Source organism: Apodemus sylvaticus, chromosome 9 (assembly GCF_947179515.1).
Source record: "Apodemus sylvaticus chromosome 9, mApoSyl1.1, whole genome shotgun sequence".
Lineage (NCBI taxonomy): Eukaryota > Metazoa > Chordata > Mammalia > Rodentia > Muridae > Apodemus > Apodemus sylvaticus.
The window spans coordinates 70,986,551-71,000,744 of record NC_067480.1 but is presented as its reverse complement, the minus strand read 5'-3'; the positions used below and the strand labels follow the sequence as shown (position 1 = coordinate 71,000,744).

General features: G+C 37.9%; 1 protein-coding gene across 1 annotated transcript in view; it reads left to right on the top strand.

Moving 5' to 3' along the window:
- Window positions 1-14,194, top strand: part of LOC127691930 (vomeronasal type-2 receptor 116-like) — a 30,226-nt gene that overhangs the window by 15,097 nt on the left and 935 nt on the right. Inside the window, exon 5 of the mRNA XM_052191840.1 lies at window positions 50-173. Within this exon, the coding sequence (XP_052047800.1) occupies window positions 50-173 (124 nt within the window). The remainder of the gene's footprint in view (window positions 1-49; window positions 174-14,194) is intronic.

Here is a 14,194-nt window from a genome sequence, read left to right as displayed (position 1 = left end):
TATGTGCTAGTAGTTACTATCTGCTAACAATGCATATCTTGATCCACAGATACCCCCTTCTGTGTGTAGTGTGAGCTGTGCTCCTGGATTTAAGAAATCCTACTCAGAAGAAAAACCATCCTGCTGCTTTGATTGTTCCCCTTGCCCTGAAAATGAGATTTCAAATGCCACAGGTAATTGCAAACTGTAGGGGAAAAGCCTACAGAATCTTTGTCTCTCCCCCACCCTTCCTCCTCAGCAATACCTTGAAGGTAATTAAAAGGTAAATGAAGAGATAAAATGCCTATGTTTCTTAACATAATATATTATTTTACATAATTAGTACTATTTTACAAATATATTGTGTGGTATCCTTCATGTGTGTGGAATACATATATTTTGAGATGAATGTGTATTGTTTCAATTGAATATGCAACTGTGTATGTTCTCAAGTATGGGAGTAGCATTTGGCACTCCCTATATTTCTAATTTATTCCTGTGTTTTCAGAATCCCTGAAAAGAACAGAACTGTTACAAAGAGTAAAATGCGAAAGGGAATTTTTTGCTATTGCATGCTAAGGTTTGTGTAGTCCAACCATAGTGGGTCCCATACTCAGGAGGCAGAGGATATATAGTTACTTAGTTGATGAACCTGGGTGCCTAGCATGTAAAGGGTATTCTAAATGAAATAATACCCTTTATTTCATATGACAAGTCTACACAGTTTTAATTCTGATGTCTTCTAAGAATGGGAGCAGCAATCTCAGTAGTTGCAACCAAAAGTATGACCTAGATACAAATGGTGTTCACGGCAGATGAGGTTGACATTTTCTGCCACACCACTGTTGAGAGTACAGATGTGTGCTGTGACTGCTTGCTTTCTACTGTGATATTTGTAGTTGGGACTATTGTCTTCAAAATTTTACTATAAAGTTTTCTTAACTAATCTGCCTCACTGGCCAATCCCTATTCTCTAAACCAAGTATTTTCAGTCATCATACAGGTACTGCCTGGACTATTCTCCATGTTTGAAGAAGTATGCCTTCTTGTGTTATATCTCTTGGGGAATTTTACTCATACTAGCATGCATATCTATGTGTAATATTCTCTTTGACTGATGCATTCAGTTGAGATTGGCTATTGAGTCTTCTATATCTTCATTCCTCACAAGAATCCTTATGTTGAAAGCAGCATTCTCAGAGATACTACATTCAACTAAAGTGACATGGATTTTGTACTCCAAACCATATCTTACCATAGTATCAAAGAATACACTATCCAAGAGCAGGTTGTATTTTCTGTTGCCCACTAGTTCACTGGTGAGTTAGGAAGAGTTTTATATAGAAATGTGTACATAGTATAGTCTTAGTAGGCTGCAACAAATATGTGGAAAATGGTAATCTGGGTAAATCTTTTCTTTTTATCTCAAGATCACTGAGGAGTGAGGATTTGAACCTGATATTATGAGTTTATGTGAATGTTGTACTTCATACCTGTAGACATTTCCCCAACATGTTCAATATAGGGTTAAGAAAGATGTGGGTAGATTAACATATGATGCAGAAAAGGTGCCTATCCATATGGAAGGTTTAGTGGGCTGAGTACGGTCGTTATTGCCAACAAATATAGTTTAGTTATCTATAGAATGGAATGGTACAAATTATAATTCTTCACTTTTAAATTTCACATAAATTTTTAACCCAAGCTAACAAATTAGTTTTGATATTTAGTGGAGTATTGTAAGTTTATAAATTACTTCTATTTGTTAAGTATATGATAAAATGAAATGCTGAGTATACAACATCACAACTAGGATATATATTACACTTTAAATCTGTAGTTCCACATGCTCATATACCTCGAGAAAAATATAGAAGATGACGATGACGACAATGAAGAAGAAGAAGAAGAAGAAGAAGAAGAAGAAGAAGAAGAAGAAGAAGAAGAAGACCAAGACCAAGACCAAGACCAAGACCAAGAAGAACAAGAAGAGACACTTTATAAAGACAAGATTTGACGAATGGAAGGACTCAATGGAGTCAAAGAATTATGATTGCTCAAAGTCATCTAAACACAATAAAAATGCAATCAAGAACCCTGACAGGAGGCCAAATATTGTTGGGCATGGACTTTCCCATTTTCTCATACCTGAGATTCAATTCTCATGGATACCTTTAGTGTTGCAACAGGATACTTCACCTCCCCATTGTCCTGTGGATCCTTCAGACCATGTCTTCCTGGCTTCCCTCTAACCCAGCCTCCACCACAAGCAGTCATTACCCATGCACATACCAGCCAAGCAAGCCAGAAAAAAGGCATCATATTCTTTGAAAAATTTTAGAGGAAACAGAAACCAACAAACCCAGAAATCAATGCCCAGACCTATGATCACATCAAATCTAGATGCCTAGATGACAGTGTAAATTCATAATAGCCAGGATAATACTTCTCCAGCAGAGCCCAGTTATCTAAACACAGCAAGTCCTGGTTATTTCAATATATCTGAAAAAAAAAAAAAGACCTTGTAGCCAACGATATGTAAATGGTAGCAGTACTTAAAGGGAGTTAAATAAATTCCTCAAAGAAAGCCAGGAAAGCTCTAACAACCAATGGAAGGAAAATAATAAATCTCTAAATGAAAGGGGGAAAAAAAGGAGTCGAAGGAAACAAAGAGTTCAAGGCCTGAAATTGAAAATGGAAGCAATGATGATGAGAGAAATTGAAGAAATTCTTGGCATAAAAAATTAGGATTTTTTTAAAGGAACTATACAATCTCTATACAAATGGAATAGAATATAGGGATCTAGTAAAAGAATAGTTAATACAATGTGGTGTGGGGTTGCAACCCACCTTTGACCTTTTATGTTCCTGGATAAAACACACACATCCACAACATTTATATTTTAATATGCCTTATGCAGCACAATTCCTAGGAAACTTCCTACCTGCCATGCTATTAGAATCTACCTCCTATCCGTAAACAAAGTTGTTACTTACTATGTCTCATCTGGGCTACCCTTAGCTCCAATTTGGCAGCCTTCTGGGCCACATTCTCTTGGCTCCAGCCAATGCTAGCCATTCTTTCTTCTCTTCTGTTTTTCTTACTCTTCCATGGAAGCTTTCTTTTCTCTTTCTCCTTCCTCTTCATCTCTCATCCAGGAAACCCAAACTTGGCCTCTTTCCCCAGCTATTGGCCGCTGGCATCTTTATTTATCAATCAGAATTAGCCAGGTGTAGGGTCTTTCAGCCTATGTGCAGACTCTTAATCATAGAAGCTAGCAATTATCATAGAAGAAATGGTTACAACTTTCAAATAAAATATTAACTCTACAAAAATTCATGACAAAAAATATCCAGGAATCTCAGACACTATGAAGAGACCACCTAAGAATTATAGGTGTAGAGGAAAAAGAAGTATTCCAGCTCAAAGGCTGAGAAAATATTTTAAAAAATAGAAGAAATATATCCTAGCCTTAGTGAGGAGATGTCTATAAATGGACAAGACACATAAAGAACAGCAAATAAATTGGGTCTGAAAAGAATGCCCTCTCACTATTTGATAATCAAACACTGAAAATACAGGACAAAACATTATTAAGGGTTCCAAAGGTAAAAGAATAAATAATATATTAAGTTACACATATCAAAATGTCACCTGATTTAGTCAAAATTCTAAATGCCAAGAAGGTTTGGACAGAAGTGCTGTAGAGTCTTAGACAGTACAGATTACAAGACCAAACAAAGTTTTAAATAATTATAATGGAGAAAGTTGAATATTTCATGCTAATGACAAAACTCAACACAATTTATCTAGAAAATACAGCCCAACAGAAAGTTCTAGAAGGGAAAAGACAAAATGAGGAGGTTAACTGCTTACATGACAACACAATAAATGCATAGCCTTACATCATTAAAACCAAGAGAACAGAAGTATACACACACATGCGCAAATGCACACACACATACAAAATGGATAATTTTTCAATAGCTACCAGTTACCAACATTAAATCAAGGTCAGATAGAATTAAATAGACCTATGGCCTCTAGTAAAATAGAAGTCATAATTAAAATCTCCCATCCAAATTCAGAAGCCAAATGCCAGTCCATTTTAAAGAAAACTTTTACTAAATTTCAAAGAAGACTTAATGCAAATAGTCTTCAAATTATTCCACAAAATATAAACAAAATGAATTGCATTAATTCATTGTGCTTGTCCACAGTTGCCTTGATTACCAATCAATATAAGTCAACCAAGAAATAGAATTATAGGCAAATTTCATGTATGAAAATAGAAGCACAAATACTCAACAAAATACTTTCAAACTGAATCCAAGAATAGTTCAAAAAAGATATTTCACCACGGTCAAGTAGGCTTTTTCTTAGAGTTGCAGGGGTGGGAAAATCAGTAAATCCAATCCACATATAAATAAAATGAAAGGAAAAAATGTATGACTATCTCATTAGATACCAAACCCCTTTGATAAGATGCATCATTCCTTCAGGTGAAATCACTCTAGAAACTTAGAACACAAGGAATACATATAAACATATAAAGCAATTTAATGCAAGCCTGTAACCAGAATTCAATTAAATGCAGAGAAATTCAAAGTAATTCCATGAAAATAAGGAACAAGACAAGGTTTGCCACACTTTTTATATCTATTCAATGTAGCAATTGAACATTTAGTTAAAGATATAAAATATAGTTAAAGATATAAAAACCATTAGTTAAAGATATAAAGGTGGACATCAGGTGGATCACCTTCAAATTGGAATGGAAGAAGTCAAAGTGTCATTATTGGCAGATGACATGATATTACACTTAACTAACCTCAAAAATTCCACTAGAAAACCATACATCTAATAAACACTTTCACCAAAGTGGCTGGATACAAAGACTGAGTAAAAAAACAAAAACAAAAACAAAAACAAAACAAAAAAACAAACAAAAAAAAACTAGGGCCCCCCTTCTATTTGCAAATAGCAAATGGACTGAGAGAGAAATCATGGAAACACCCTTCACAATAGTCTTCATTAGCCAGGCAAGACTTTCAGTGGAGTGAGGGAACGTCAACCCACTCACAAAACCTACAACTCAAAAACATTCCTGCCTACAAAACGCGCAGGGATAAAGATAGACCAGAGATTGAGGAAACAGCCAACCAATGAGTAGTCCAGCTTAAGACCTATCCTATGGGAAAAATCCAACCCCTGTCACTATTAGTGATAATCTGCTTTGCTTGCATATAGGAACCAAACATAACTGCATACTGATAGGCTCAACCAAGAAGCTGATACGTGCCAAATATTTGTCAGATCTCAGGGAGTCTTGAGGAGTGGAAGATAGAATTGAGTGAGCTAGAGGGGTCATGGGCAGTGGAAGGCCTATAGAATCCACTAACTTGGGTCTATGGTGGCTTAAAGAGACGGAACCACCAATCACAGAGCATGCAGAGGCTCAAACTAGGCCATTGACACATTTGTAGCACATTTGAAGCTTTCTTTTCATATGGGTTCCCTAAGAGTTAGAGCAGGGCCTGTCTCAGACTCTGTTGCCTCCATTGGATACACTTCCTCAGCCTGGACTGCCTGGTTGGGCTTCAGTGGGAAAGGGTGTGCTTAGTCCTCCTTGGACTGTATGTCTCAGGGCAGGGTGGTAACACGGGGATGTGCCCTGTTTCTGAGGTTAAGGTGAGGGGTTGATGGGTGGAAGGTTTTGTAAGGGTGAGACTGAGAGAAGAGGACAGAGGGAGGTTGTGATTGTGATATAAAATGAGTACATAAATTAATAAAATGTCATTGAAACACACTTCACAAAAGTATAAAATACTTTGAGATAACATTTATCAAACAAGTGAAATACTTGTGTGATTAAAAACTTCAGGCTTTTCAAGAAAGAAATTAAGGAAATTATAAGACAATGGAAAAATCTAAGATACAATGACCATCCTACCAAAAGCAAGCTACAAATTCAGTGCAATCCCTCTCAAAATTCTTATCAGTTTATATGAAGACAGTGAAAGGGCAATTCGCACTTTATTAGGAAAAACAAGTAAAACATCTCATAATAACTGAAAACAATCCCAAAGATATAAAGAAAGTCTGGAGTTATCACCAGCACTTATTTGATGCTGTACTAAATAGGTACAGTAATATAAACTGCATGGTATTAGCATAAAGATAAACATGTTGATAGATAAATTCAAATTGAAGACCCAGACATAAATTTACACATGTACAGGCACCTGATAATAAGACAAAAATACACAATAGGAAAATTATATCATCATTCAACAAATGTTGCTCATTCAACTGGTTGTCTACATGTAGAATAGTACAAATAGATCCAAATTCATCACCATGCACAAAAGTCAAGTACAAGGCTGTCAGAGACCTCAACATAAAAGCAGGGAAACTGAACTTGATACAAGAGAAAGTGAGTAACATTAAACAAACAGACACAGTAGACAGCATTTTAAATAGTACACAAATAGCATAAACACTAAGATCAATAATTAATATACGGAATTACAAAAGCCTAAAACATTTTTGCAAGGGAAATTACATCATCAATCAGAAAATGAAGCATCTATGGGATGGAATGGAAAACATTTTTACTAATTCCACACTTGGTAGAAGGCTAATATCTAAAATATATAAAGAACTCCAGAAAATAGATATTGAAAAAGCAAATAACCATCCTGGTGATGGTGGTACATGACTTAATACCAGTTATAGGGAGAAACATTTAGGCAGATATTTGATTGTAAGGCCATTGTGGCCTGCAGAAAGAGATTCAGGAGAGCCAGAACTCCTCAAAGAAATTCTGTCTTGCATAAAAAAAGTAGAGGGCCTGGAGAGATGATTCAGAAAGTAAGAGCACTAGCTGCTCTTCTAAAAGACCTGGGTTCAATTCCTGGCACCCATATGGCAGCTCACAGTTGTTTGTAGCTCAGGTTTTATGGGATCTGGCACCTGCAGTCATATATGCAGTCAAAACTCCAGTACACCTAAAATAACAGTAAATAATTGTTACACCAATAAATAAATAAACTGTTGAAAAAGAGATTATAGGTTTTTGTTGTTGCTCTTTTATGTATTTACATTTAAAATCTTTTCCCCTTCCTGGTCTCCTCTCCTTAAACCTCCCATCACTTCCCCCCTCCTATTTGCCTCTATGAGGGTGTTCCTACACCGACCCACCCATTCCTGCCTCCCCACATTAGCATGCACCTATGTTGGGGCATCAAGCCTCCACAGGGCCATGTGCCTCCCCTCCCCTTGATGCCAGTTAAAGTAATTCTCTGCTACATATGTAGCTGGATCCCAGATTCCTACACATATACTCTTTGGTTTGTGGTTTAGTCCCTGGGAGTTTGGGGGTCAGGGGGCAGAAGGTTCTGGTTAGTTGGTATTGTTGTTTTATTCTGTGGGGTTGCAATCTCCTTTAGCTCCTTCATTCCTTCCCCTAACTCTTCCACTGGGGTCTTTGGACTCTGTCAGACGGTTGCCTGCGGGTATTTACATCTGTATTGTTCAGGTGCTAGCAGAGCCTCTCAGAAGACAGCTATACCAGGCTCCTGTCAGCACACACATTTTGGAGTTAGCAATAGTGTGGGGTTTTGGTGTCTGCTGATGGGATGGATCCCTAAGAGGGGCAGTCCCTGACTGGCCTTTCCTTCAGTCTCTTCTCCATTTTTTTGTCCTTGTACTTTCATTAGACAGGAACAATTCTGGGTTAAAAATTGGTTGATGGATGGGTAGCCCATCCCTCAAGTGTAACTAGGCCATCTTCTGGTGATCATCTCTACAGGTTCTAACTTCCCTTTGTTGGATATTTCAGCTAGTATCATCCCCATTGGTCCTGGGATCCTCTCACTTTCCTGATGTCTGGGACTTTCTAGTGGTTCTCCTCAGTTCCTGACTGCCCATTGCTGCATATTTCTATTCCTTTTCCTGATGCTCTGGACTTCTCTGATATCTCTTCCCATACCTGATCCAGTCCCCCTTTCCCTTCCCACTTCTCCCTCCAAGGTCTCTCCCTCCATCTAATTCCTGTGCTTATTTTGTTCCCCTTTATGTAGGACTTACTCATCAACACTTGGTCTTTCTTCTTATTAAGCTTCATATGGTCTGTGAATTATATCCTAGACATTGTGAACTTTTGGGCTAATGTCCACTTATCAGTGAGTACATACCCTGTGTATCCTTTTGTTTCTGAGTTACATCTTTGAGGATGATATTTTATAGGTCCATCATTTGCTTATAAACATCATATAATCATTGCTTTTAATAACCGAGTAGTACTCCATTGTATAAATGTACCAGATTTTCTGTATCCCTTCTTCTGTAGAAGGACATCTGCATTGTTTTAAGCTTCTGGCTTTATAAATAATGCTACTATGAACATAGTGGATCATGTATGTGTCATCGTTATATGTTGGAGCATCTTTTGCCCAATAATGATATAGCTTGGTATTCATGTAGAATTATTTCCTATTTTCCGAGGAACTGCTAGACTGATTTTCTAAGTGCTTGTACAAGCTTGCAATCACACCAGGAAGATAGAAGTGTTTCTCTTTCTACACATCCTTGCCAGCTGTCTTAGAGTTTTACTGCTGTGAACAGACACCATGATCAAGGCAACTCTTATAAGGACAACATTTAATTTCAGGTGACTTACAGGTTCACAGTTTCAGTCCTTTATTGTCAAGGCAAGAGCATGGTAGCATTCAGGCAGGTATGGTGCAGGCAGAATGAGAGTTCTACATCTTCATCTGAAGTCTGTTAATAGAAGACTAACTTCCATGCAGCTAGGAAGATGGTCTTTTAGCCCATGCCCACAGTGACACACCTACTCCAAGAAGGACACACCTCTAAAAAGTGCTAGTCCCTTGGTCAAGCATTTCAAACCCCGATAGTAGCATCTGCTGTTGCCTGAGTGTTTTATCTTAGCCATTCTAATTCATATGTAGAGTCATATCAGGGTCATTATGTATTACATTTCTCTCATGGCTAAGGATATTAAACATTTGATTAGTTGCTTCTGACCTGTAGGACTGTGAAAGGCTGCCTGGTTCCTGGTTGAGCTAAGGGTTTTTAGAGGGTAAACCAGGAAAGGGGATAACATTTGAAATGTAAATAAAGAAAATATCTAATTAAAAAAAAAGAAAAAGAAAAGAAAAGAAACCCCAGTGACCCTGAAAGGGACACCAGGCATTTTGCCTGGTTCTAGGACAGTAGTTTCCTGACACAAGGCCGCAGCCCTCCATAGATTTGTGGCCATCTTTCACACAAGGGCAATTTCCCAAACCTCTCCAAAGGTAGAGGACATGACCACAGGTCTAGCAGTCTCAAGACAAATATCCATTTCAATGAGTTACCTAAAGGCCTGGAGGACTTAGCCAATTAGCTCTGCATCTCAGACACTCCTCCCTGCAAAAGATATTTAACCTCAGATTCACCTTGTGAAGTGCAGTATAATTTTACTCATCTACTTTCTGCCATGACAATAAATGCCTTAAAAACATGAACTGTGCTGGGACGTGGTGGTGCACACCTTTAATCCTAGCACTTGGGAGGCAGAGGCAGGCAGGTTTCTGAGTTTGAGGCCAGCCTGGTCTACAGAGTAAGTTCCAGGACAGCCAGGGCTACACAGAGAAATCCTGTCTTGAAAAACCGAAAAAAAAATCAAAGCAAACAAACAAAAAACAAAACACAAAACAAAAAAATAAACCAACCCACAAATCATGGACTGTCTCTTTTCATCTGGATCCTCCATGGGGAGCAATAGTGAAGGCCTTTGCGTAAAGAGCCAGCCATCTAGTCTCCCAATGAAGGCCTCTCTGTGCCCCAAGATGTGACCAGCAAGCCAAGGACTATCCCTGAGGGATCCAGCAAGAGCTCTCCCTGCTTTCCCCTTTGGCCCAAGGCTGGATCCAGCCCCAGGATCTTCACTCCATTCTCAGATCTTCCACAGTTCCCAGTGGTGCCTGGTTGCCCAGGAGTCTGAGAACCAGTTGAAGCAGCACCATTTGTTGAAAATACTGTGGTTTTTTTTTTCCCAACGAATGGTTTAGGTTTCTTTGTCAAAGACCAAGTTAACAAGGTATGTGGGTTTATTTCATGGTCTTCACCTCTATCCTGACAGCACCCGCGCTGCCGCGGTACCGAGTATCGGGCCTGGGGGATTAACAAAAAACACAGACATGGGTCATTCTACAAGGAGAATGCCAAAGCTTTACTGAGAGATCAGCAATATATATACTAGAGGCCAGGGAAGGGAACAGGAAAAATCAATTATAGTCTTAGGTCAGGCACCTGGGAAGTCCGTACCACACCAGGCAGGAAGGCAGGAATCAAGCTAAGCCACGGGATGTTTTGCTCTCAAGAAACCTGTGCAAACAGCTCAGCTGGGGGTGTTGAGCCAAGCTCTCTGGTTCCCAACACTATCCCACTGATCTACATGTGTGTCCTATACCAATACCATGTGATTTTTTTCACTACTTTGTATTACAGATTGAGGTCAGGGATGGTGATTCTCTCAGAAATTCTTTCATTGTAGAGAATGAGTTTTGCTATCCTGAATTTTTTGCTTTATCAGATGAATTTGAGAATTGCACTTTCCTATCTCTGTGAAGAATTGAGTTGGAATTTTGATAGGGATTGTATTGAATCTTTAAATTGCTTTTGGTAAGATGGCCATTTTCACTATGTTAATCCTGCCAATCCATGATCATGGGAGATCTTTCCATCTTTTGAGGTCTTCTTTAAAATCTTTCTTCAGAGACATGAAGTTCTTGTCATACAGATCTCTCACTTGTTTGGTTAGAGTCACACCAAGATATTTTATATTATTTGTGAATATTGTGAAGGGTGTTGTTTCCCTAACTTCTTACTTAGCCTGTTACTTTGAGTATATTAAGTCTACTGATTGAGTTAATTTTATATCCTGTCACATTGCTGAAGTTGTTTATCAGCTGTAGGCATTCTCTGGTGAGCCTTTTAGGATCGCTTATATATACTACTATCTCATTGGCCACAAATATTGATATCTTTACTTCCTTTCCAATTTGTATCCCTTTCACTTCCTTCTGTTTTATAATTGTTCTGGCTAAAACTTTGAGTGCTATAGTGAACAAATAGGTAGTGTTCATGTACCTTTATCTTGTTCATGACTTTAGTGGGATTGCTTCACGATTCTCTCCAGTTAATTTGATTTTGGCTATTTGCTGTATATTGCCTTTATTATGTTTATGCATATGACTTCAATTCCTGATCTTTCTAAGACATTTAACATGAAGGGGTGTTCCATTTTGTCAAATGCCCTTCTAGGATATAATGAAATAATTTTTCTTTGAGTTTGCTTTTATACTGGATTACATTGATAGATTTCAGAATACTGAACCATCCATACATCCATGGGATGAAGCCTACTTGATCATAATGAATGATTGTTTTGATGCATCTTGAATTCTGTTTGTGAGAGTTTTATTGAGAATTTTTGTATCAACAGTCATAAGGATATTTCCTCTGAAGTTTTGTTTCATTTGTGGGTCTTCATGTGGTCTAGTTATCAGCAAAACTGTGACTTGATAGAATGAATTAAGTAGTGTTCCTTTTGTTTCTATTTTATGGAATAGTTTGAGAAGTGTTTGTATTAGGTTTTCTATGACTATGTGATAAAATTTTGCATTTTAGCAACCTGGCACTGGGCTCTTTTTGGGGGGGAGGGGAGACTGTTAATGACTGCTTCTATTTTTTTTTTTTTTAGGTGTTATGGAACTGTTTAGACGATTTATGTGATACTGGTTTAACTTTTGTGCCTGGTATCTAAAACTGACCATCCATTTCATTTAGATTTTCCAGTTTCATTGAGTATAGGCTTTTGTAGTAGGATCTGATGATTATTTATTTCCTCAGTTTCTGTTGTTACATCTCCCTTTCCATTTCTGATTTTGTTAATTTGGATACTGTCTCTGTGCCCTCCAATTAGGTCTGCTACAGTTTTATTTATCTTGGTTGTGTTCTCAGAGAACCAGTTCCTAGTCTTGTTGATTCTTTGTAATGTTCTCTTTGTTTCTCCCTGGTTGATTTCAACCCCAAGTTTGAGTATATCATCATTTCTACTACTCTTTGGTGTCTTTTTGTTCAAGACACCAAAGAGTAGTAGAAATAAATAAGGTTGGAAAATAAAGTACAGATAAAAACAGTGAATTCTAGTTTGAGGAATTTCTAATGGCTGAAAAACATGTAAGGATATCCTAAATATTCATTGCCATCAAGTAAATGTAATTGAAAACTATTTTGAACTTTCATTTTATATCTGTTGGAATGGCTAAGGTCAGCCTCTTTTTGTTCAAGAGCTTTCATATGTGCTAGTGTAGGAGGATACCTCCAATTCCTTTATGAAGGCATTCAGAACTATTAGTTTTCCTCTTAACACTGTTTTCATTGTGTCCCATAAGTTTGAGTATGCTGTGTCTTCATTTTTCTAAATTTATAAAAAAAATCTTTAATTTCTTCCTTTATTTGGTGTTTTGATCATCATGTGATGGTAGGAATTTCTTTACTGGTCCAATCTATTTCATGTTCTGTAGCATTCATGTATGTTTAGGGGCACCTCTTCAGGTTAGGGAAGTTTTCTTTCATAATTATGTTGAAGAGTTTTACTGGCCCTTTGAGTTGGGAATCTTCTCTCTCTTCTATACCTCTTATTCTTAGGTTTGGTCTTTTCATTGGGTCCTGGATTTCTTGGATGTTGGGATTGGGAGCTTTTTTCATTTTGCATTGTCTTTGACTGATGTGTCAGTGTCTTCTATGATACCTTCTTCTCCTCAGATTTTCTCATTTTCCCTTGTACTCCATTATTTATTCTTGCATCTGTGACTCCTGCTCTCTTTCCTAGGTTTTCCATCGCCATGGTTCTCTCCCTTTTGTAGTTTCTTTATTATTTCTATTTCCATTTTTAGATTCTGGATTGTTTTGTTCAATTACTTCACCTTTTGATTGTGTTTTCCTGTATTTCTTTAAAGGGTATGTTCTTCCTAATCAAGGGCTTCTACCTGTCTACCTGTGTTCTCCTGTATTTCTTTAAGAGAGTTATTTTTGTCCTCCTTAAAATACTCCCTCTTCTTCATGTGATGGGATTTTAGATCAGACTCTTGCTTCTCAGGTATATTGTAGTATCCATGGCTTGCGGTGGTGGGAAAGCTGCATTCTTATATTGCTACATAGCATTGGTTTCTCATGCTTATTTTCTTGTGCTTTACTCTTGCCATCTAGTTATCTCTGGTATTAACTGTCCTTGTTGTCTCTGAATGGAGTCTGTCCCTCCTATGGGCCTGGTTATGTTGGGCCTCCTTTGGTCAGGCTGTCTCTGGGTACAGAAAGTAGTCTGGAGAGCCTGATCTGACACCCTGAGTGGTTCCCAGTTAGGCCAAGTATTGGGGTTGGGATTGGGGACTTAACTGTGAGCCTGAGGCTGCCAAAACTTCTTGGGAGTCAAGCTGGTTCTGGGTGTGAATTGGGGTGGAAAGGTGGCACCCAGGTGCAGGTGCCAACTTTTAGGAAGGCGTGTCTCTGGCAGGGCAGGAGGTCCTGAATCCTCTGTTCTCTGGGGGTTCCAGTTATGCCAGATATTGTGGCAGGGTTGAGGGACTCACCTCTGAGCCTGGGGATGTCAGAAATCCTGAGGGTCAAGCTGTCTCTGGGTATGGGGTAGGAATGTGAACTGGAAGACAAGACTACAGTTCTTAAATAAATAAATAAATAAATAAATGAAAAATAATGTTGAAAATAGCCTAAGTGTCTTAAACATATAGATAAATAAAGTTGGAAAGTAAAGTACTGATATAAACAGTGAATTCTAGTTTGAGGAATTTCTAATGGCTGAAAAACACAGAAATCCTAAATATGCTTTGTCATCAAAGAATGTAATTGAAAACTATTTTGAACTTTCATTTTACATCTGTTGGAATAGCTAAGCTCAGTAATGAATGTAACAGCTCATGTTGGAGAGGATGTAGAACAAGAACACGCTTCCATTACTGGTGAGTATTTAATGGCTCTCCCGTCAACATACACATAATGGAAAATGATTTCAGTACATGGTGTCCATCAATCCAACAGATTACCTGTGCAGCAGCAAAAAAGCAACTTTTGGTCACATCTGAAAATTTGATTTAAGGATTCCATGAATAACAGAATAAAACA